Below are 25,662 nucleotides of genomic sequence, written 5' to 3'. Positions count from 1 at the left end.
CCGTAAATAGTGAGGAATAAAGCCTTAGATTACAGGACGATATAGATGGGCTGGTAAGATGGGCGGAGCAGTGGCAAATGGAATTTAATCCTGAGAAGTGTGAGGTGATGCATTTTGGGAGGACTAACAAGGCAAGGGAATATACAATGGATGGGAGGATCCTAGAAAGTACTGAGGGTTAGAGGAACCTTGGCGTACTTGTCCATAGATCACTGAAGGCAGCAGCACAGGTAGATAAGGTAGTTAGGAAGGCAAATGGGATAATTGCCTTTATCAGCCGAGGCATAGAATATAAGAGCAGAGAGGTTATGATGGAGCTGTATAAAACGCTAGTTAGGCCACAGCTGGAGTACTGTGTACTGTTCTGGGCACCACACTGATTGGCACTAAATTCGGCCGCCCTTCCGGAAAGGAGGCGATGCGGGGATCTAGGCGCCTGTTTCTCCTGACGTCAAGACCCCCGCCACCAGCATAGAATTTCCCCCAAAGAGTGTATGTTCACCAAGCCCTGCTTGCTTTCCAGTCTAACTTGTATGAATGGAAATGTGCCAAGTGGAGGCAGCTGCAATTTCCTGCAGGGCAGAGGGAAAATTCATGACGCACAGACTGGACGGGCTGAATGGTGGCCTCCTGCATTGTACTATTCTATGATTCTATGGCAGCCCTTAACACCTCCTGGCTACAGGGGCACTGGGAGTAGGCTACCTGCCCACTAGATGAGTAGTAAATGGGCAGGCAGATCTAAGATGCAAGAATTGAGGGCGGCACAGTGGCGCAGTGGTTAGCACCGCAGCCTCACAGCTCCAGGGACCCGGATTCAATTCTGGGTACTGCCTGTGCGGAGTTTGCAAGTTCCCCCTGTGACTGCGTGGGTTGTCGCCGGGTGCTCCGGTTTCCTCCCACAGCCAAAGACTTGCAGGTGATAGGTAAATTGGCCGTTGTAAATTGCCCCTAGTGTAGGTAGGTGGTAGGGAATATGGGATTACTGTAGGATTAGTATAAATGGGTGGTTGTTGGTCGGCACAGACTCGGTGGGCCGAAGGGCCTGTTTCAGTGCTGTATCTCTAAATAAAATAAACAATATAACAGAAGTAGTTCTTGTTTACAGTTTTAACATTGCTTTCTTCACAGATTGCCAAGCTCTATACTGCCCTTCGCCACTCCCCGCACCCCCCCACCCCCCACTGCTGTTGTGTCCTCTTTGTTCTTCACCTTTGAAGAAAACTGAACAGATTATTTTCTTCAGAAAAAATTTGATGAGTTAAGGTTTAAAAGTACTTAATTATTGTAAGTCCAAAATTCCTTTACATGTAACTCCTTTTAAGGGTTTCTGCTTTCAAATTTATCATGCAGTAAAAAAAAAATATTTCGAGGAAGTATGGTAAGGTTCTCGTGATAACATTTCAAAGGCATAGTAGCTCCATGACATCAGCCTTCTCATTTTTGGGGAGTGAGGTTGCTAATGTTGAGGAATGGTTCTTGATTGCCAGTTCAGTGCTCAGAATCTCCGAGCAGTGAATTTAGTGTCTGCACAGGGTAACCAATATGCCAGAATAATTCATTGGAATTAGGACTTCAAAGAAATCAAAAAAAACTCTGAAGCTGTTTTACAACTGTGAGGAAAGCAATCATACCTATGTGGGCAGAGCATGGCTTTTAAAAAGTTGTCGAGAAAAAATATATGTTAGTCACACCGTATCAAGATGGGCCTTTAGTTAATTCTACCAGATGTGAGTTGAACACATCACGACGCAGTAAGTTAGTGAGAAAATGTTTATGAAGCCTTAAGTAAAAGCAAAATACTGTGGATGCTGAAAATCTGAAATGAAAACAGAAAATGCTGGAAACACTCAACAGCTGGAAGCATCTGGGGGCCGAGAAACAAAGGGGGGAATTTTATGCTCTTCCCCCTTGAGTATATAATTGGTTGGAATGGTGGTAGAGTTGAGGTGGGGGGGGGGTTGGTGGAGAGCCTTGCCATCCTCCCGCCTCCACCAAAAGTAAGCTTGTGAACAACCTTCCTGCCCTGCCACCAATTGAGGCACTTAACCACGCAATTAATGTCCTATTAAGGGCTTCATTCCACCACCGCAGCAATTAGCCGTGCGGTAGGCGGGCCTGTCACCTCATGGGAAGCACGGCAGGAAAACCGTGTGGGCTGCATGCCAGCTCTGACGGGGAGTGGGTGGGGGAGTGGGGGGCCCTTGTTAAAAGGAACTTAGTGTCTGAATGAGGGATCCAGCAACAGGAAAAAGGGGGCCCACTGAGATCCCCTTGTTACTAACCCCTCTACATGGTCCTCTCAGACACCCCCATTCCGCGAGACCCGTCCCGCCCTGACCTACCTGGGGCCTGGGTTCAGCGCCACTACTGGGCCTCGGGTAGGTGCTCACTGGCAGCAGCCACCGCCTCTGTGGTGGCGCTGCTCAGTTAAAGAGCTGCCTGCTTCTGATTGGCCGACAGCTGTCAGAGGGCAGGACTTCCGTCACTGGGGTTCTTGATCCCACGGAAGGCTCTCCGCTGTCCAATTAAGTGCCTAATTGGCACTTGATTCGGCGGGCCACCCACAGAAGAGGCAACGCGGGGTTTTCGGTGTTGCTTTAGCCGGATGCTGAGACCACCGTCACCCAGATAAAATCCCAGCCAGTGTTAACGTTTCAGGTTGATGACGTGTCATCGGAACCAGAAGATGTTGGAGATGAACTTTATTTTACACCAAATGTTGGAAATACTGAGCAGGTCTGGCAGCATCTATGGAGAGAGACAGAGTTAATGGGCTGAATTTTGCTGTGGGCTTCGGGAACCCAGCATCAGACCGAAAAGCAGGTCCTACACTTTTTTTCATTCATGGGATGTGGGCATCGCTGGCCAGGCCAGCATTTATTGCCCATCACTAATTGCCCTTGAGAAGGTGGTGGTGAGCTGCCTTCTTGAAACCGCTGCAGTCCATGTGGGGTAGATACACCCACAGTGCTAGCGGTTAGATACAACTGAGTGGCTTGCGAGGCCATTTCAGAGGGCATGTAAGAGTCAACCACATTGCTGTGGGTCTGGAGTCACATGTAGGCCAGACCAGGTAAGGACAGCAGATTTCCTTTCCTGAAGGACATTAGTGAATCCAATGGGTTTTTACAACAATCGACGATGGTGTCATGGCCATCATTAGACTAGCTTTTTAATTCCAGATTTAATCATTGAATTCAAGTTCCACCTTCTGCTGTGGTGGGATTTGAACCCATGTCCCCAGAGCAATACACTGGGTATCTCGGTTACTAGTCCAGTGACAATACCACTCCGCCACCACCTCCCCCCGTTGCTGGCAACGGGATTGGCTTGGCCTTTTTATTTTCAAAAATATACTTTATTCATAAAAATTTGTAAATAAAAATTACAATACAGTTCAAATTGGACATTTCAGAAAGTGCAATACAGATCAGTTTCTTTTGATGCCGAACATGAGGTGCCCTAAGAACTCTTGTGATAACTCAAGTCACAAGTTGTAATGCCCTTGACATCAAGGCAGCATTTGATTGAGTGTGGCATCAAGGAACCTTAGCAAAACTGGAGTCAATAGGAGTCTGGGGCAAAACTCTCCGCTGATTGGAGTCATACCTAGCAGTAAGAAAGGTAGTTGTGGTTGGTGGAGGTCAATCATCTCAGTCCATTCCATACTGCACGAGTTCCTCAGGGTAGTGTCCTAGGCCCAACCATCTTTAGTTGCTTCATCAATGACCTTCCCTCCATCATTAAGTCAGAATCGGGATGTTCACTGATGATGACAATGTTGAGCACCATTCGCGATTCCTCAGAAACCGAAGCAGTTCGTGTCCATATGCAGCAAGACGTACACAACATTCAGGCTTGGACTGATAAGTGGCAAGTGGCAGTCGCATCACACAAGTGCCAGGCAATGACCATCTCGAACAAGAGAGAATTCAACCATCTCCATTTGACATTCAATGGCATTACCATCACGAAAGCCCCACTATCAACATCCCGGGGGTTACCATTGACCATAAACTGAACTGGACCAGCCACATAAGTACTATAGTTGCAAGAACAGGTCAGAAGCTGGGAATTCTGTGACGAGAAACTCACCTCCTGACTACTCAATGCCTGTCCACTATCTACAAGGCACGTCAGGAGTGTGATGGAATACTCTCCACTTGCCTGGATAAGTGCAGCTCCAACAACACTCAAGAAGCTTGACACCATCCAGGACAAAGCAGCCCGCTTGATTGGCAGCCCATCCACCACCTTCAACATACACTCTATCCCCCACCAACATAGTGTGGCAGCAGTGTGTACCATCCACAAAATGTATTGCAGAACTCACCAAGGCTCCTTCGACAGAACCTTTCAAATCCACGGCCTCTACCACCTAAAAGGACGAGGGCAGCAGATGCATGGGAACATCACCACCTGCAAGTTCTCCTCCAAGCCACACAGCGTCCTGACTTGGAACTATATCGCCGTTCCTTCACTGACGCTGGGTCAAAATCCTGGATCTCCCTTCCTAACAGCACTGTGGGTGTACCTACACCCCAAGGACTGCATTGGTTCAAGACGCGGCTCACCACCACCTTCTGAAAGGCAATAAATGCTGACCTAGTCAGCCAGTGAAAAAGAATTTACAAAAAATGACAGCACCACCAACAGTACCCCTATGTCAGTCCTGTTTATGTTGCAGCATTGAGGCTGCCTCAGGTAACAGAGCTCGAAAGGCAACATTGTGTTACGACCAGGTGAGGAAAGAGTCTCAGGCTCCACTCTTGCCCCTTCTCTGGTTTGGCCGTAACACAGTTAATCTTTTTTAACACAGTGATTTTAGCTTACCAACTCAGTGAGCCGTTGCTCACTGTTCCTCGAATATAATTACAAATGAACCAATCAGACAGGTTTTCTTGAGTTTAAACAAGAAAGATGTAAGTTTATTAACCTTATCACTCTAAACCAGTTAAAATTACCAAAATACGTGACGCATCATGCTCACATGCTTACGAGAGGCGCACACACACAAATCGATGCAGAGGGGAAGAAAGAGTTGGGAGGTTGAAGTAAAGTTGGTAATAAATGGAATGCAAATATTGGGTTGCAGTGGCCTTAATTCAAGTTGAAGTCTTGGAGTCCTTGCTAGGGCCACATGCACAATTTCAGCCTTGCTTTTCTGGTTCCAGAAGGCTGAAGGGAGGTTTCAGTTGTCGTTTGTCACCTGTAAAGTTCTGTAGTCTTTAGGGTTAGAAGCTTCCACCGTAGTTTCCCCAGGACTTTGCGAGAGAGAGACACACTTTTATCCTCCATTTCAGCTGCAGTGTCTTTGCTTTCTCTGAGGCACAATTCAAAAACCAGTCTTACCCCAGCAGGTAGGTCATGTGATCATCACTTTGTTTGAAACAACAGTTCCTGGACGGATGTTGGAATTGCACAGTCTTTCAGGCATACTCAATGGGGGGCGGAGTTTGGCTCTTACAAAGTCAAAGGATTGTTGATCTCTTTTGATTACCTCTATCGGAAAAACCAGTCTCACTAATTGAATCAGGGAGCACCACCATTGTTCCATTTAGACTGGTACTTTATTTCTGTCTCTCAGCCAATCTTTGTCTTCGGAAAATGAAAATGTGTTTGGCCATTTTTTAACTGTTCAGTTCTGCTTTAAAAAGTTATTTGCAATGTCCTATAAAAGTTTCAAGCAGTTTTCCATGTGACAAAATTAATATTTCCATTTGGGCATGTGTAATTTCCGACACAATTGGATGTTTGTTTGTGCTGTCAGCTTTGCTTAAGAGAAAAACGGAGTATCGGCAGATGCTGTACATTATCTTCACTCAAGTTGCAGCAGTCGGCTGCATTGGAAGGCGTGTTTGTGTACAAATAGATTAGAATTGGAAATAAATAGTAATGGCTTTTTATAGATTACCTTTTTTTTCTTTTGGGCCTCCTTATCTCGAGAGACAATGGATACGCGCCTGGAGGTGGTCAGTGGTTTGTGAAGCAGCGCCTGAAGTGGCTATAAAGGCCAATTTTAGAGTGACAGGCTCTTCCACAGGTGCTACAGAGAAATTTGTTTGTCGGGGCTGTTGCACAGTTGGCTCTCCCCTTGCGCCTCTGTCTTTTTTCCTGCCAACTACTAAGTCTCTTCGACTCGCCACATTTTAGCCCCATCTTTATGGCTGCCCGCCAGCTCTGGCGAACGCTGGCAACTGACTCCCACGACTAGTGATCAATGTCACAGGATTTCATGTCGCGTTTGCAGACGTCTTTATAGCGGAGACATGGACGGCCGGTGGGTCTGATACCAGTGGTGAGCTCGCCGTACAATGTGTCTTTGGGGATCCTGCCATCTTCCATGCGGCTCACATGGTCAAGCCATCTCAAGCGCCGCTGACTCAGTAGTGTGTACAAGCTGGGGATGTTGGCCACCTCGAGGACTTCTGTGTTGGAGATACGGTCCTGCCACCTGATGCCAAGTATTCTCCGGAGGCAGCGAAGATGGAATGAATTGCGACGTCGCTCTTGGCTGACATACGTTGTCCAGGCCTCGCTGCCATAGAGCAAGGTACTGAGGACACAGGCCTGATACACTCGGACTTTTGTGTTCCGTGTCAGTGCGCCATTTTCCCACACTCTCTTGGCCAGTCTGGACATCGCAGTGGAAGCCTTACCCATGCGCTTGTTGATTTCTGCATCTAGAGACAGGTTACTGGTGATAGTCGAGCCTAGGTAGGTGAACTCTTGAACCACTTCCAGAGCGTGGTCGCCAATATTGATGGATGGAGCATTTCTGACGTCCTGCCCCATGATGTTTGTTTTGTTGAGGCTGATGGTTAGGCCAAATTCATTGCAGGCAGCCGCAAACCTGTCGATGAGACTCTGCAGGCACTCTTCAGTGTGAGATGTTAAAGCAGCATCGTCAGCAAAGAGGAGTTCCCTGATGAGGACTTTCCGTACTTTGGACTTCGCTCTTCGACGAGCAAGGTTGAACAACCTGCCCCCTGATCTTGTGTGGAGGAAAATTCCTTCTTCAGAGGACTTGAACGCATGTGAAAGCAGCAGGGAGAAGAAAATCCCAAAAAGTGTGGGTGCGAGAACACAGCCCTGTTTCATGCCACTCAGGATAGGAAAGGGGTCTGATGAGGAGCCACCATGTTGAATTGTGCCTTTCATATTGTCATGGAATGAGGTGATGATACTTAGTAGCTTTGGTGGACATCCAATCTTTTCTAGTAGACTAAAGAGACCATGTCTGCTGACGAGGTCAAAGGCTTTGGTGAGATCAATGAAAGCAATGTAGAGGGGCATCTGTTGTTTGCGGCATTTCTCCTGTATCTGACGAAGGGAGAACAGCATGTCAACGGTTGATCTCTCTGCACGAAAGCCACACTGTGCCTTAGGGTAGACGCGCTCGGCCAGCTTCTGGAGCCTGTTTAGAGCGACTCGAGCAAAGACTTTCCCCACTATGCTGAGCAGGGAGATTCCACGGTAGTTGTTGCAGTCACCGCGGTCACCTTTGTTTTTGTAGAGGGTGATGATATTGGCATCGCGCATGTCCTGAGGTACTGCTCCCTCGTCCCAGCACAGGACAACTACATAGCAGTTCATGTAGTGCTGAGAGTATAGCAGGCTTGGCACTCTTGATTATTTCAGGGGTAATGCTCTGGAAGTGGTTCAAGAGTTCACCTACCGAGGCTCAACTATCACCAGTAACCTGTCTCTAGATGCAGAAATCAACAAGCGCATGGGAAAGGCTTCCACTGCTATGTCCAGATTGGCCAAGAGGGTGTGGGAAAATGGCGCACTGACACGGAACACAAAAGTCCGAGTGTATCAAGCCTGTGTCCTCAGTACCTTGCTCTATGGCAGCGAGGCCTGGACAACGTATGTCAGCCAACAGCGACATCTCAATTCATTCCATCGTCGCTGCCTCCGGAGAATACTTGGCATCAGGTGGCAGGACCGTATCTCCAACACAGAAGTCCTCGAGGCGGCCAACATCCCCAGCTTGTACACACTACTGAGTCAGCGGCGCTTGAGATGGCTTGGCCATGTGAGCCGCATGGAAGATGGCAGGATCCCCAAAGACACATTGTACAGCGAGCTCACCACTGGTATCAGACCCACCGGCCGTCCATGTCTCCGCTATAAAGACGTCTGCAAACGCGACATGAAGTCCTGTGACATTGATCACAAGTTGTGGGAGTCAGTTGCCAGTGTTCGCCAGAGCTGGCAGGCAGCCATAAAGGCAGGGCTAAAGTGTGGCGAGTCAAAGAGACTTAGCAGTTGGCAGGAAAAAAGACAGGGGCGCAAGGGGAGAGCCAACTGTGTAACAGCCCCGACAAACAAATTTTTCTGCAGCACCTGTGGAAGAGCCTGTCACTCTAGAATTGGCCTTTATAGCCACTCCAGGTGCTGCTCCACACACCACTGACCAACTCCAGGCACTTACCCATTGTCTCTCGAGATAAGGAGGCCAAAGAAGACATAGAATTATACAGTACTGTTACAACTAGGTGAGAAAGGTGTCTATGGGTCCCTTTTAGCCTTCACCTGGTCTTATTGTTACAGGGTTTAGTTTTTAAATACACTGTGTTTTGAGCTCCCCCTTGGTGAATCCTTGTTCACTGCTTTGCAATTATAAGGCAAAGAAATGAGGACAAACGGGCTTTCTTAGGTTTAAAGAAGAAAAGTGCAATTTACTAAACTTAAACTCTAATTCGGTTAATGCCTACAGATACACGCTATGCCGCACGCTAGCATACATATGCGATACACACATGCAAATAGGGACAGAAGAAAAATAAAGTAAAAAGTTTGAGGCAATCTCTGAAGAGGGATTTTTACTGTGCTTCAAGCTGAATGTAGTCCTTTCGTAAGTAGTCTTGCTTTTTGTTGGGGCCCAATATTCTTCTTAAATCTTGTTCACTGTAGGAGACTTTTCTGTCTTGGGGTTCATGTGTCTTCAATGGGTCTTCAGTTCCATGAGAAAGAGCTGGGAGCAGACAGGAGAGAGATGTTCTCAGTCCAGGAGAAAACAGCTTTCTGAGTTCAAAATTCTGTGGCCAGTTCAAATTCAGAAAACCAACAGCCAGACAGTCATGTGACTAAATTGGTCTGTTCACTTCTTCTGTGTATTGGGGAAGCAAGGACTTGGTCCCTTGTTCCAACACTGTCTGCTAGCATGTAAATGGGGCCTGGCAATTCCTTGTGATAGGCCCACTTTTCTTCCCAGCCACCATTTTAAGTTTTAATGTTCATGTGACGAAATAATGTGTGCCTCAGTCTTGACAGTTTGCCTGACAGTACAGAAGGAACTAATCAGCTCATTTTACCTGTGCCAGCTCTTTGAAAGATCTATCCAATTAGTCCCAGTCTTGCACATTTTTCCTTCTCAACTCTGTATCCAATTCCCTTTTGAAAGTCACAATTGAATTTGCTTCCACCACCTTTTCAGGCAGTGCATTCCAAATCATAATAACTCACTGTATCCACAGTGTCTCCTCATCTACACTCTGGTTTTTTCGTCAATTATCTTTGCCCGTTTACAGTAAATTGTGCATCCTTTGTGTTATTTCTTACTGTTGCTTGTGTTTATCTCACTTTTTGCAAAATCACCGATTAACATGTGGAATATTGTACAGATCTTGCACTATTTGATCTGGAATACAGTGAGTTTTCAAACCCCGTCAGCAATGAAACCAGCTACTTTATGTTCTTTATGTTTAAAGTATGTATCCAAAGTACAGCCCCACTTGCAAGACCCTCAAACAAAATTCAGGTCAAGAGGTGAAACATCCATAGATGGGAAGTGCTTATGCACTGCTTTTTATCATAGGTGATCATTATATCTGCTTGGTCCTTCCAAAGTAAAATGCACAGCTGGTATGTGCATTCATCTGAAATGTGGTGTGAAATTGCAGTTTTTTTAGTTATTAAAAGAAAAGTGGGTGGACCCCTGATTGTTATCCATTGCCTCTGCTGATACGTGACTTCCTGAAACTCATGGGACCTTATTTCGCACTGTTGACTGCAGGTGCAAAACTGGGCACAAATTCCGGTGCAGCTGATATTGACTTGTATCCGTGTGGTAACTGAAGATTTCCTGTTCAAAAACCACAGCCTCTGGAGATGTGCCCAGAGGAAAATAGTGGATGTCTATGTTCAACACTGTAGTGGCCTGATTTTTTTTTTGTCTTTTTTTGGAAACTTAAAAGTCTGTTGAGATTTTATAACATTCTTCAGCCTTCTGTCATTGTAATTAACTGTTGCCATCTATAACTGGAGGTAAAGATTCAGGGTTTTCCCAGGATTGAAGTGACTGAACAGAGCTTAATCAGGGGGTTCTGCTTGGGCCATGTAGTTAACAATTTTGGTGGGAGCCTTCAACCAGACTTAGATTATAAATATGTTCTTCCATGTGAGAAATTGTTTTTTTTCAGGTCTTGAATGGATAATTCTTAACACAGATAGTCCACTTGTAACAATCGGCTGAGACGCCTTTTCAGAAACTGTCTGTCTGATTGCCTCCCACCACATTCTTGATCACTTGAGCTCACCGTTAACAGGGGTGTGCCATACAGCACATTGAGCATGCACTGCTATTCAATAAGATCATGGCTGAATTTCTATAGCAACTCCACTTTTCCACCCTATCCCGATATTCCTTGATTCCTGCAGTACCCATAAATCTATCAATCTCTGTCTTGAATATACTCATCAACTGAGCATCCACAGCCCTCTAGGGTACAAAGTTCTAAAGTTTCATAAACCTCTGAATGAAGAAATATCCTCTCAGCTCAGTCCTAAATGGCTAATCCCCTTTTCCTAAGATAATGACCCCTAGTTCTAGATTTTCCAGCCAGGGGAAACTGCCTCTCAGCATCTACATTGACAAGCCCTCGAAGAATTTTATACGTTTCAGTAAGGTGAGAGGTGTCTCATTCTTGAGAGCAGGATTAGAGAAAACAAAACTACATGTCACTGAATATTGGTACACCAGTGCCCAAGGCCATTGAGCAGTATTTCTAAAAATCAGTACCTCAAGTGATTTCTCAAAATACTGCCTTGTGCCCTAATTCTCATCAAAGAGCTCCTTACTTTACATCTCCAGAATGTGTACACAGTGCACAAAGCAGTTGGCTGCTGTTCATTAATGTAGGTTAGATCCCTTCCTTGGTTTAAATTGACTCCAGAAACCAACAAATTATGTTACAAGGTGAGACATATTTTGAATAAATGGTGCACTTGTGTTTCAAAATTTAATGGTGGCACAAAAGGTTTTTGCAAAGGATGAATGGAGCTAATTGGTAGGATCACTGCAGCCTCGTGTGCTCTTAGTTTTGTCCACATTTGAGCATTTCTGAGCCACCCACCGTGGGAAGCAGGCTTCTTGTAAAATGATAATTGAAGACAATGACTGGGAGGTGTCTGTTTTGTTTGAAGCTGCTTACGGAACGTATGGTTCTAATTGGCGCATGTTTGTTTTTCTCTTCAGCTGGGATGACAGCAGCTCTGTCAGCAGTGGGATTAGCGACACAATAGACAACCTCAGCACCGACGACATCAACACGAGTTCTTCCATCAGCTCGTATGCCAACACGCCAGCCACCTCTCGCAAAAATACTGATATCCAGGTAAAATGTCATTCAGGAATGGTGAACCAATTCAATCACCCCTGCAGACAGGGATTGTGACTTTTTACAATCTTAGAAGTAAACAATAGATTTAATGAACATTTATGATACTACTCTGTGAAGGCAAAGTGCAAACTCCTGCTACAGATGTTCAAGTAACAATCCCTATCTGCATGTCACGTGTTGAACCTTCATAATTCATTTCTTTATTCTTTGAAGAATTATTTTAAACACTGTGGGAAGAGTTTATTTCTTTCAATTATTTTAAAAGCTCCCCCTTTGTCACATTTTATTCCTTGGTCAAGAACTCAGGAAAATGATCACCAAACACGTCTCTTGGATAGATGTCAAGGAAGCTATCCTAGATCTAGTCCTGTGTAATGAGACAGGAATAATTAATGACCTCATAGTTAGGGATCCTCTTGGAAGGAGTGATCACAGTATGGTTGAATTTAGAATACAGATGGAGAGTGTGAAGATAAAATCCAATACCAGGGTCCTGCGCTTGAACAAGGGGGACTACAATAGAATGAGGGAGGACTTGGCTAAGGTAGACTGGAAACAAAAATTTTATGGTGGGACAGTTGACGAGCAGTGGAGGACTTTCAAAGCAATTTTTCAAAGTGCTCAGCAAAAGTATATTCCAGTGAAAAGGAAGGACTGGAAGAAAAGGGGTAATCTGCCATGGGTGTGTAAGGAAATAAGGGAGGCTATCAAATTGAAAGAGAAGGCATACAAAGTCGCCAAAAACAGCATGAAACTAGAAGATTGGGAAAACTTTAAAGGTCAACAGAAAGCCACAAAAAGAGCTATAAAGAAAAGTAAGATAGAACATGAGAAAAAACTAGCACAGAATATAAAGACAGATAGCAAAAGTTTCTATAAATATATAAAACAAAAAAGAGTGGCTAAAGTAAACGTTGGTCCTTTAGAGGATGAGAAGGGGAATTTAGTTATGGGATATGATGAAATGGCCGAGGCATTGAACAGGTATTTTGTATCGGTCTTCACAGTGGAGGACATTAATGACATGCCAGTAATTGACAAAGAGACGAACGTAGGTGAGGACCTGGAAACAATCATCATTACGGAAGAGGTAGTGTTGGGCAAGCTAATGGAGCTAAGGATTGATAAGTCTCCTGGCCCTGATGGAATGCATCCCAGGGTACTAAAAGAGATGGCGGGAGAAATAGCAGGTGCACTGGCGGTAATTTTCCAAAATTCGCTGGACTCTGGGGTAGTCCCAGCAGATTGAAAAACAACAGATGTGACGCCACTGTTTAAAAAGGGAGGTAGACAAAAGATGGGGAATTATAGACCGGTTAGCTTAACCTCTGTAGTGGGGAAGATGCTTGAGTGTATTATCAAGGAAGAAATAGCAGGGCATCTCGATAGAAATTGTCCCGTTGGGCAGACGCAGCATGGGTTCATGAAGGGCAGGTCATGCTTGACAAATCTTTTGGAATTCTATGATGACATTACGAGCAAGGTGGACAATGGGGACCCAGTGGATGTGGTGTACCTAGATTTCCAAAAGGCCTTCGACAAGGTGCCGCACAAGAGGCTGCTGCATAAGATAAGGATGCTTGGCGTTAGGGGTAAAGTATTAGCATGGATAGAGGATTGGTTGACTAACAGGAAGCAGAGAGTGGGGATAAATGAGTGCTATTCTGGCTGGCAATCAGTCACTAGTGGTGTGCCTCAGGGATCGGTGTTGGGACCGCAATTATTTACAATTTATATAGATGATTTGGAGTTGGGGACCACGTGTAGGGTGTCAAAGTTTGCAGATGACACTAAGATGAGTGGCAGAGCAAAGTGTGCAGATGACTGTGAAACTTTGCAGAGGAACATAGATACATTGAGTGAGTGGGCAAAGGTCTGGCAGATGGAATACAATGTTAATAAATGTGAAGTCATTCATTTCGGTAGGAGTAACAGTAAAAAGGATTATTACTTGAATGGTAAAAAGTTGCAGCATGCTGTTATGCAGAGGGACCTGGGTGTCCTTGTGCATGAAGCACAGAAGGTTGGTCTGCAGGTACAGCAAGTAATTAGGAAGGCAAATGGAATTTTGTCCTTCATTGCTCAAGGGATTGAGTTTAAAAGCAGAGAGGTTATGTTGCAGCTGTATAAGGTACTGGTGAGGCCGCACCTGGAGTACTATGTGCAGTTTTGGTCTCCTTACTTGAGAAAGGATATACTGGCACTGGAGGGGGTGCAGAGGAGGTTCACTAGGTTGATTCCGGCGTTGAGGGGGTTGGCTTATGAGGAGAGACTGAGTAGATTGGGATTATATTCATTGGAGTTCAGAAGAATGAGGGGGGATCTTATCGAAACATATAAAATTATGAAGGGAATAGATAAGATACAAGTAGAGAGGATGTTTCCACTGGCAGGTGAAGCTAGGACAAGAGGGAATAGCCTCAAGATTAGAGGGAGCAGGTTTAGGACTGAATTGAGAAGGAACTTCTTCACCCAGAGGGTTGTTAATCTATGGAATTCCTTGCCCAGTGAAGTAGTTGACGCTACTTCAGTAAACGTTTTTAAAGCTAAGGTAGATATCTTTTTGAACAATAAAGGAATTAAGGGATACGGTGAGAGCGCGGGTAAGTGGATCTGAGTCCACGAAAAGATCAGCCATGATCTTATTGAATGGCGGAGCAGGCTCGAGGGGCCGGACAGCCTACTCCTGCTCCTAGTTCTTATAAGTTTAAGAAATAAAAAAAAAACATGCATAACACTTGAACAATGTGCTCTGCTGTTTGTTAGTGGCATCTTTGTGAGAATAACTGGTTGTCAAATCTGAGGCCTGAGGGTGTGAATTCAGGTTGTTTAACTTTGGTAGAAGGGTATTGCAGTCTGGTCCATTCCTGTTCTCATCTATTGTTCACACACTGCACTTCTAGCAGGATTGTGGCCCCGCTTCCCCCTCCCCTTCCGCACACCCCTCACCCCTCCATTCCCATCCTATACAAGGAACATGGCGATCTGTTGTTAACTTCCTTTACAGTGACCATGCTTACTCAGCACAAATGTAACGTATGATCATCCTGCTCTGAATAGGTTAGTTTGATGTCTTAACCAGCTGAACAATTGTGGAAGCCTGAAGTTGTCATGTTCTACCTCGTGAATGCTCCAAAATGGTCAGGTGCTGAGATGGTCATGAGTATCTTGTTCCTTGCTATCTGGGGTTCACTTGCGTTCATATTCCTGCTGCTTATTTTTTTTTATTCATTCATTCATGGGATGTGGGCGTCGCTGGCCAGGCCAGCATTTATTGCCCATCCCTAATTGCCCTTGAGAAGGTGGTGGTGAGCTGCCTTCTTGAACCACTGCAGTCCGTGTGGGGCAGGTACACCCACAGTGCTGTTTGGAAGGGAGCTCTGGGATTTTGACTCAGCAACAGTGAAGAAACGGCAATATAGTTCCAAGTCCGGAGGTGTGTGACTTGGAGGGGAACTTGCAGGTGGTGGTGTTCCCATGCATTTGCTGCCCTTGTCCTTCTAGTTGGTAGAGGTTGTGGGTTTGGAAGGTGCTGTCTAAGGAGCCTTGGTGCATTGCTGCAGTGCATCTTGTAGATGGTACACACTGCTGCCACTGTGCGTCGGTGGTGGAGGGAGTGAATGTTTGTGGATGGGGTGCCAATCAAGCGGGCTGCTTTGTCCTGGATGGTGTCGAGCTTCTTGAGTGTTGTTGGAGCTGCACCCATCCAGGCCAGTGGAGAGTATTCCATCACACTCCTGACTTTTAGAGATACAGCACTGAAACAGACCCTTCGGCCCACCGAGTCTGTGCCGACCATCAACCACCCATTTATACTAATCATACACTAATTCCATATCCCTACCACATCCCCACCTGTCCCTATATTTCCCTACCACCTACCTATACTCGGGGCAATTTATAATGGCCAATTAACCTATCAACCTGCAAGTCTTTTGGCATGTGGGAGGAAACCGGAGCACCCAGAGGAAACCCACGCAGACACAGGGAGAACTTGCAAACTCCACACAGGCAGTACCCAGAATTGAAACCGGGTTGCTGGAGCTGTGAGGCTGCGGTGCTAACCACTGCGCCACTGTGCCGCTTGTGCCTTGTAGATGCTAGACAGGCTTTGGGGAGTCATGAGGTGTGTTACTCACCGCAGGATTCCTAACCTCTGACCTGCTGTTGTAGCCATGGTATTTATATGGGTACTCCAGTTCAGTTTCTGGTCAATGGCAGGCCTTAGGATGTTGATAGTGGGAATTCAGCGATGGTAATGCCATTGAATGTCATGGGGAGATGGTTAGATTCTCTCTTGTTGGAGATGGTCATTGCCTGGCACTTGTGTGGCGTGAATGTTATTTGCCACTTATCAGTCCAAGCCTGGATGCTGTCCAAGTCTTGCTGCATTGCTACACGGACTGCTTCAGTATCTGACCAGTTGCGAATGGTGCTGAAGATTGTGCAATCATCAGCGAACATCCCCACTTCTGACCTTATTTATTTATTTATTGTTTTAGTTTAGAAATACAGCACTGAAACAGGCCCTTCGGCCCACCGAGTCTGTGCCGACCATCAACCACCCATTTATACTAATCCTACACTAATCCAATATTCCTACCACATCCCCACCTGTCCCTATATTCCCCTACCACCTACCTATACTCGGGGCAATTTATAATGGCCAATTTACCTAGCAACCTGCAAGTCTTTGGCTGTGGGAGAAAACCGGAGCACCCGGCAAAAACTCACGCGGTCACAGGGAGAACTTGCAAACTCCGCACAGGCAGTACCCAGAATTGAATCCGGGTCCCTGGAGCTGTGAGGCTGCTTTGCTAACCACTGTGCCGCCCAAATTGATTGAAGGAAGGTCATTGATGAAGCAGCTGAAGATGGTTGGGCCTGGTACACTACCCTGAGGAACTCCTGCCGTGATGTGCTGGAACTCAGATGATTGACCTCCAACAACTACAACCATCTTCCTTTACGCTAGGTATGGCTCCAACCAGCGGAGGGTTTTCCCCCTGATTTCCATTGACCTCAGTTTTGCTAGGGCTCCTTGATGCCATACTCGGTCAAATGCTGCCTTGCTGTCAAGGGCAGTCACTCTCACCTCACCTCTGGAGTTCAGCTGTTTTGTCCATGTTTGAACCAACGCTGTAATGAGGTCACGTGCTGAGTGGCCCTGGCAGAACCCAAACTGAGCGTCACTGAGCAGGTTATTGCTAAGCAAGTGCCGCTTGATGGCACTGTTGATGCCACCTTCCATTACTTTACTGATGATTGACAAGTAGGCTGATGGGGCGGTAATTGGCCAGGTTGGACTTGTCCTGCTTTTTGTGTACAGGACATACCTGGGCAATTTCCACATTGCAGGGTATATGCCAGTGTTGCAGCTGTACTGGAACAGCTTGGCTGGGGACGCGACAAGTTCTGGAGCACAGGTCTTCAGTACTATTGCCAGAATGTTGTCAGGGCCCATAGCCTTTGCTGTATCCAGTGCCTTCAGTCATTTCTTGATATCACGTGGAGTGAATCGAATTGGCTGAAATCTGGCATCTGTGATGCTGGGGACTTAAGAAGAAGGCCGAGATGAATCATCAACTCAGCACCTCTGTCTGAAGATTGTTGCAAATGATTCAGCCTTATCTTTCGCACTGATATGCTGGGCTCCCCCAACATTGAGGATGGGGATATTTGTGGAGCCAGCTCTACCAGTTAGTTGTTTAATTGTCCACCACCATTCACGGCTGGATGTGGCAGTACTACAGAGCTTAGATCTGATCCGTTGGTTATGGGATCGCTTAGCTCTGTCTATCGCATGCTGCTTACACAGTTTGGCACGCAGATAGTCCTGTGTTGTAGCTTCACCAAGTTGACACCTCATTTTGAAGTATGCCTGGTGCTGCTCCTGGCATGCCCTCCTGCACTCTTCATTGAACCAGGGTTGGTCTCCTGGCTTGATGTTAATGGTAGAGTGGGGGATATGCCGGGCCATGAGGTTACAGATTGTGCTTGAGTACAAATCTGCTGCTGCTGATGGCCCACAGTGCCTCATGGATGCCCAGTTTGCATTGCTAGATCTGTTTGAAATCTATCCCAGTTAGCACGGTGGTAGTTCCACACAACACGATGGAGCCGATCCTCAATGTGAAGGCAGGACTTCGTCTCCACAAGGACTGTGCGGTGGTCACTCCTACCAACACTGTCATTGCCAGACGCATCTGCAGCAGGCAGATTGGTGAGGATTAGGTCATTATGTTTTTCCCTCTTGTTAGTTCCCTCACCACCTGCCGCATACCCAATCTAGCAGCTATGTCCTGTAGGACTCGGCCAGCTCAGTCAGTAGTGGTGCTACCGAGGCACTCTTGGTGATGGACATTGAAGTCCCCCACCCAGAGTATATTCTGTGCACTTGCCACCCTCAGTGCCTCCTCCAAGGAGTGTTCAACATGGAGGAGTACTGACTCATCAGCTGAGGGAGGGCAGTAGGTGGTAATCAGCAGGAGGTTTCCTTGTCCATGTTTGACCTGATGCCATGAGTCTTCTTGGGGTCCAGAGTCGATGTTGAGGACTCTCAGGGCAACTCCCTCCCGACTGTATACCACTGTGCTGCCACCTCTGCTGGGTCTGTCCTGCCGGTGGGACAGGACATACCCAGGGATGGTGATGGTAGTGTCAGGGATATTGTCTGTCAGTATGACTATGCCAGGCTGTTGCTTGACTAGTCTGTGGGACAGCTCTCCCAACTTTGGGTCAAGCCCCCAGATGTTAGTGAGGAGGACTTTGCAGGGTCGACAGGGCTGAGTTTTGTTGTCGTTTCCGGTGCCTAGGTCAATCCGTCCAGTTTCATTCTTTTTTATTGACTTCGTAGCAGTTACATACAACTGAGTGGCTTGCTGGACCATTTCAGAGGGCATGTAAGAGTCAACCACATTGCTGTGGGTCTGGAGTCACATGTAGGTCAGTCCAGGTAAAGACAACAGATTTCCTTCCCTAAAGGACATTAGTGAATCAGATGGGTTTTTACAACAATCAACAATGGTTTCATGGCCATCATTAGACTAGCTTTTTAATTCCAGATTTTTTATTAATTGAATTCAAATTCCATCTTCTGCTGTGGTGGGATTTGAACCCATGTCCCCAGAGCAATACCTTGGGTCTCTAGGTTACTAGTCCAGTGACTGTACCACTACACCACCTCGGCATGGTTTTAGGAGGTGCAGACTTGCCTAGCATCTTCAGCCCGCCTCTGGACCTCATAGGCTGGTGTGCAGAGGAACGACGAAAGCCTATACATCTGGGACTTTTTCGGTTGCAGGAGTTGCCGCCTAATGGGACTCCACTCCCTATTTTGTCAGGTTTATTCCCTTAGCCATTAGCTCGTGATATTTTTGTTAATGTTGAAGGTCCCAGCAGGGCCCAGATTGCCACAAAAGTAGCTGTGATCTTGTCCTCCAGATGTGGGAAGGAAGCAGCTACAGGTCGCTGCTTCCCACTTCCAGGTTGCCACCTCCATCCCACGAACCCTCCAGCTACTACGCTCTCAACTGGTCAATCCAAGATGACTGCAGGTCACTTGGGAGTGATCGTGACTGGGATGTTACTGCTTGGCTCACCGGGATTCACCCTGTCGATACGTACCTCTGTCTAACTGTATAACTCATTCATTAGGCCACAACTTGAGTACTATGTGCAGTTCTGGTCACCTCATTACAGAAAGAATGTAATTGCACCAGAGAGGGTACAGAGGAGATTTATGAGGATGTTGCCGGAACTGGAAAAATGCAGCTATGAGGAAAGATTAGATCGGCTGGGGTTGTTCTCCTTGGAACAGAGAAGCTGGGGGACATCTGATTGAAATGTACAAAATTTTAAGGGGCCTGGATGGAGTGGAGGTGAAGGGTCTATTCACCTTAGCAGAGAGGTCAGTGACGAGGGGGCATAGATTTAAACTGATTGGTAGAAAAATTATTTATTTGTTTATTTATTTAGAGATACAGCACTGAAACAGGCCCTTTGGTCCACCAAGTCTGTGCTGACCAACAACCACCCATTTATACCAATGCTACATTAATTCCATATTCCCCACCATTCTCCTACCACCTACCTACACTGGGGGCAATTTACAATGGCCAATTTACCTATCAACCTGCAAGTCTTTGGCTGTGGGAGGAAACCGGAGCACCTGGCAGAAACCCACGCGGTCACAGGGAGAACTTGCAAACTCCGCACAGGCAGTACCCAGAACTGAACCCGGTCGCTGGAGCTGTGAGGCTGCGGTGCTAACCACTGCGCCACTGTGTAGGGGAAATGAGGAAAAACATTTTCACCCAGAGGGTGGTGGAGGTTGGGAACTCACTGCCTGAAAGGGTATTTGTGGCAGAGACCCTCAACTCATTCAAAAGGAGTCTGGATATGCACCTCAAGTGCCATAATCTGCAGGGCTACGGACCAAATGCTGGATGGTGGGATTAGAATAGGTAGGTCGCTTTTCAGCCGGCACAAACATGATGGGCCAAGTGGCCTCTTTCTGTGCCTTAAATTTTCTATTATTGTATTCTTTCTTGAGTTCAGCCATGAGTTCTAGTTACATAAAAAATTAGGGTACATAAAAACCTGTTAGTAAACGGGAAATAGGAAATAAATGGAGTTCATAGGGAGGAGTGCAGAATTAAAGTTGGAAGTCCCGTGTGGAATAATAATGATGACGTCAGTAGGGAGGAATCAGCATGAAGCATCAACGAGCAGTTGTCTTGGTTTGGAGACCGTCCAGAAGCTATGTGAGGGTAGAGTATCGGAGGACACACTGATGGAGGTATTATCATCAGAAGGAAGATCCAGGAGATATACAGAGTCAATTACAGGATAGAAAGATGATGGCGAAATTGGAGGGCACCATAAAATCCAGAAGCAGCAGAGGTTTGTTCTTCAGCGCAGATGAGTGACATGAAGGCCCTAAATGTCGACTATCGCACCTGGGAGTAACTAGCTGGCGAAAGAGGGAAATGGCGACACAGCCTGTGGACTGGTGTGCACTACCACGATGACCAGTTGCTACAGCAGCTTGGCAACAGGCGCCAACATCAAAAACAACAACTCACAGCGTCACTTGGCAGCTTCACGTGCAGCACTTGTGGCAGAACCAGCCTCTCAAGGATTGGCCTTCACAGCCGTCAGCAAAGGTGCATCAAGAGAAGACACTCCACCCAAATGGATTGTTTCCTGCATGCCCATCTTCTTATGTAGATGGAAGGGTGCCGACATACATATATTAGAGTGCATTGGAGAGACTTGATGAATACAAATTACAGTTTGTATATGTGCGTGCTCCTTGAAATTCACCCGGTGTGCATGTATTTGCAATGACAACATCAAAACATCATTCTGTTTATGCTGATTGGCCATATTGCGTGACGATAATATGTTGAAAGCTTAACACTGTAGAGTTGTCCTTTAAAGTTATAGAAGTATCAAGTTCTGAGAGATGTGTTTTTATGTAACTTTCATAGCATTATAATATAACCAGCACAATGGTGGCACAGTGGCGCAGTGGTTAGCACCGCAGCCTCACAGCTCCAGCGACCCGGGTTCAATTCTGGGTACTGCCTGTGTGGAGTTTGCAAGTTCTCCCTGTGTCTGCGTGGGTTTTCTCCGGGTGCTCTGGTTTCCTCCCACAACCAAAGGACTTGCAGGTTGGTAGGTAAATTGGCCATTATAAATTGCCCCTAGTGGAGGGAGGTGGTAGGGAAATATAGGGACAGGTGGGGATGTGGTAGGAATATGGGATTAGTGTAGGATTAGTATAAATGGGTGGTTGATGGTCGGCACAGACTCGGTGGGCCGAAGGGCCTGTTTCAGTGCTGTATCTCTAAAAAAAAAAATCAAAATATTTTCTTCTTGCAATTGTGTAAGGGATAGGATTTTACAAATCAGATGCTCTTGGGGAGCCTTGACTTTAATTTTTTTTCCTATGTCAAAGTTTTGTTTTGGGTGCAGTTCTTGGAAGCTCAGATGCATATTTATATGCAGTCTTATTGAAGGAGACAGCTGGACAAGGTAGTGTGAGCATTGGCGGCACAGTGGCGCAGTGGTTAGCACCGGAGCCTCACAGCTCCAGCGACCCGGGTTCAATTCTGGGTACTGCCTGTGTGGAGTTTGCAAGTTCTCCCTGTGTCTGCGTGGGTTTTCTCCGGGTGCTCCGGTTTCCTCCCACAAGCCAAAAGACTTGCAGGTTGGTAGGTAAATTGGCCATTATAAATTGCCCCGAGTATAGGTAGGTGGTAGGGAAATATAGGGACAGGTGGGGATGTGGTAGGAATATGGGATTAGTGTAGGATTAGTATAAATGGGTGGTTGATGGTCGGCACAGACTCGGTGGGCCGAAGGGCCTGTTTCAGTGCTGTATCTCTAAACTAAACTAAACTTGTTTAGGGAGAAATGTTCGCTATGAATGGCAGTTACATGTTTAGCAGATAGGAATTTCAGAAAGAATTCATCGTTGCATAACATAACATTGCTCTAAACAAATATGAAGCAATGAATTGATGTGGTCAATTATAAACCAGTTCACAAATAATGAACGCTGCTCTTTTATCTAAAGCGGAATGAAAGAGTTACTATCATTTGAAAATTGGTTCGTGGAACCCAGTAAGTTTCAATCTTTTTGGCTTTTGATATGCTGTGCATGTGAGTTGTCATGATAGTTGAAATAAGTATTTATAACGTGCTGATATACTGGGTTTCCATTACAGTAATACAATATTTATAATGTAGCAATTCTATCTAATTTATGTTTACTATGGGAAGCAGGTACAATTCCACCCATGTTGCTGGTCATGTTAATGCTTCTGTTCTCAATTATAGTCTACATCTCTCAATTCAGTCATTTTATTAAAATGATCTCATAATTCAGTTTTTAGCACTAAGTCTCACTCTGCTGATAATGGCATTGCTTGATTCACATTATTGGTTAATTTCATTTTTTTAGTGGAATAAAATGACTTTGCATAATCAGGAGACCATAAAGAACCTTGGTTGCAATGCAAATCCGCTAAATTGTTTGCAAGATACACACCACTGTATAGAGATTCAGGAAAAAATTTTGTTTTTGTCCAGTGAAGATAAACTATTTTAAGGAAATATATGTGTCATAATCCCCAATGCATCCGTGTTAAAGAACTCTGAAAATGGAAAGCTTTCATATTTGTTGGAAAGTAATTATTGTTTGCAAAGATGAAAAAAGTGAATTGGCAACTACAGGCGTTGTATGCATACTTTAGGTAGTGACACATACTTCAGGCTGCTGTTTTCATTAAATAATATGCATAGCTATGTGCCTTTGAGTTAAAGGGATTGCCATTGCTGTAGCTCTCAAGTAGAAATTTTAGCAAAATCCTAACTCCATTATTGAAAATGGATAAACATTACTTTCCATTGTTGGTCTTTGACGTGGAAAAACAGAGGAAGGCTAATTTCATCAAACTCAGCTGTAGGAGTTCAGCTTCCTTCATCAATTGTCCAGGGCTCCTGCTCATGATTGCTATCCAGTCACATGTCCTTTCCAGGCGAAAGTAATTTGGGTTCTGCTGAGATAATCTGCAAGGACAAATAGCTCATGGACACTCCGCGAGCTTACTCACCAAGAATGAATGCTTAAGCAGGTTAGTGCAGTGGTACCTCAGCAACAGGTGCTACATTTTAATTAGTATGATAAGGGCACATTGGGAAAGGAGGTGAAGCAACATAGTAAAGTTGTATTCTGTACTTTATAATTTAGGATGATAAAATGTAATAACTGGGAATCAAAAGTTCTGAATTTATAAAAAGAACAAAAATTGTGATTTGCATAAAGTTTCTAGATATTCAGCACAGTAAAGATCCAAGCTATCGCTTGACTGAAATAGAAGGGTTTATGGCACAGTTTGATAGTTTTTAGCTATTATCAGTTGTGCTATCTTTCAATTAACAATATTTTGTGGTGTTCAAGTGAAAATATGGAAGATTGAGATTCTGTATGAAAATTGCACTGATCAAAGTGTTGAAAAAAATTGCTGAATGGAAAAGATGGCCGTAGATGTCATCTTTGCTAGTTCACCATGCTGCAGAGATTAGTTTACAACAAGGATTTCTGATTTTCAGTTTGGCAAAGCATTAGCTTTTTGAACGTCTAACAACTTTTATTGTCCCTTCAATTGAGCACATAAACTAAATTTCCAGATTCTGTTATGGAAGAAGTCTTGTATATTTCAGGTAATGGTAAGAGTAAGTAGTACTAAGGGTGAAGACCAAAGTACGGAAGGTCCTCATCAGGAAACTCTCTTTGCTGACTATGCTGCATTAACATCCCATACAGAAGAGTGTCTGCAGAGACTCATCAACAGGATTGCGGCTGCCTGCAACGAATTTGGCCTAACCATCAGCCTCAAGAAAACGAACATCATGGGACAGGACGTCACAAATGCTCCATCCATCAATATCGGCGACTACGCTCTGGAAGTGGTTCAAGAGTTCACCTACCTAGGCTCAACTATCACCAGTAACCTGTCTCTCGATGCAGAAATCAACAAGCGCATGGGAAAGGCTTCCACTGCTATGTCCAGACTGGCCAAGAGGGTGTGGGAAAATGGCGCACTGACACGGAACACAAAAGTCCGAGTGTATGAAGCCTATGTCTTCAGTACCTTGCTCTATGGCAGCGAGGCCTGGACAACGTATGTCAGCCAAGAGCGACATCTCAATTCATTCCATCTTCACTGCCTCCAGAGAATCCTTGGCATCAGGTGGCAGGACCATATCTCCAACACAGAAGTCCTCGAGGCGGCCAACATCCCCAGCATATACACCCTACTGAGCCAGCGGCGCTTGAGATTGCTTGGCCATGTGAGCCGCATGGAAGATGGCAGGATCCCCAAGGACACATTGTACAGTGAGCTCGTCACTGGTACCAGACCCACCGGCCGTCCATGTCTCCGGTTTAAAGACGTCCGCAAACGCGACATGAAGTCCTGTGAGGTTGATCACAAGTTGTGGGAGTCAGTTGCCAGTGATCACCAGAGCTGGCAGACAGCCATAAAGGCAGGGCTAAATTGTGGCAAGTCGAAAAGACTTAACAGTTGGCAGGAAAAAAGACAGAAGCGCAAGGGGAGAGCCAACTGTGTAACAGCCCCGACAACCAATTTTATCTGCAGCACCTGTGGAAGAGTCTGTCACTTTAGAATTGGCCTTTATAGCCACTCCAGGCGCTGCTTCACAAACCACTGACCACCTCCAGGCGCTTACCCATTGTCTCTCGAGACAAGGAGGCCAAAGAAGAAAGAAGTAGATTTTTAAAATCTTCTCACAAAGAATGTTTGTGCAGGGGATGTTGTCATGCAGACATGCTTCACTATATGTTTGTAAATAATGAATGAAAGGTCGAACTCAAGAAAGATATAAACTAAGTACAAGCCATCTATTTTACAGTTACTGATTTCACACCCTGTTTACACCACAGTTGAAACTTCTAATTGCCATAGGCAGCGAGAGGTTGCAGGCAATTAAACAGCTTTATAGAGTTAGGAAACCAACACCAAAACATTTGCTTTTAATCCATGTGGGTTAAGTTGTTCATACCAGTGGTATAAAGTAAAAAGACCATGTTATTTGAAAGTAATGGGTGGTTGTTTGTCCAGTCTCAAACAGATGCTGAGAAGCATTCAGAAAGAAACTCCACTTGGTCTGGTGAAGAAGTAAAGAGATCAGACGGTGGATCAGACAGTGGAATAAAGATGGATTCTAGTTCAAAATGGAGGCGAAACCCATCGGATGTTTCTGATGAGTCAGAAAAAAGCAGCTCAAATAAGAAAACCACAGTCATTTCCCAGACAGGGTCGTGGCGTCGAGGGATGACAGCACAGGTGGGCGTCACTACGCCGAGGGCTAAAACATCTACAAGCACACTCAAAGCGCATGGAACAGGTAAGGAGAATTAACCGTTTGATTTTCAAAACAAATTAAAAGTGATCTCTTCTGTCTATGCCCAGGAGGCATTTCAAAGACTGTCATT

General features: G+C 45.5%; 1 protein-coding gene across 13 annotated transcripts in view; it reads left to right on the top strand.

Annotated features, from left to right (window-relative positions):
- Nucleotides 1–25,662, top strand: part of LOC137377146 (neuron navigator 2-like) — a 984,055-nt gene that overhangs the window by 805,193 nt on the left and 153,200 nt on the right. For all 13 annotated transcript variants that reach the window (XM_068046509.1, XM_068046511.1, XM_068046512.1 and 10 more), the window contains 2 exons: nucleotides 11,489–11,627; nucleotides 25,289–25,574. In XM_068046509.1, coding sequence (XP_067902610.1) covers nucleotides 11,489–11,627; nucleotides 25,289–25,574 — 425 coding nt within the window. The remainder of the gene's footprint in view (nucleotides 1–11,488; nucleotides 11,628–25,288; nucleotides 25,575–25,662) is intronic.

The sequence above is a fragment of the Heterodontus francisci genome, chromosome 14, assembly GCF_036365525.1.
Source record: "Heterodontus francisci isolate sHetFra1 chromosome 14, sHetFra1.hap1, whole genome shotgun sequence".
Lineage (NCBI taxonomy): Eukaryota > Metazoa > Chordata > Chondrichthyes > Heterodontiformes > Heterodontidae > Heterodontus > Heterodontus francisci.
This window is presented reverse-complemented; position numbering and strand designations above follow the sequence as displayed.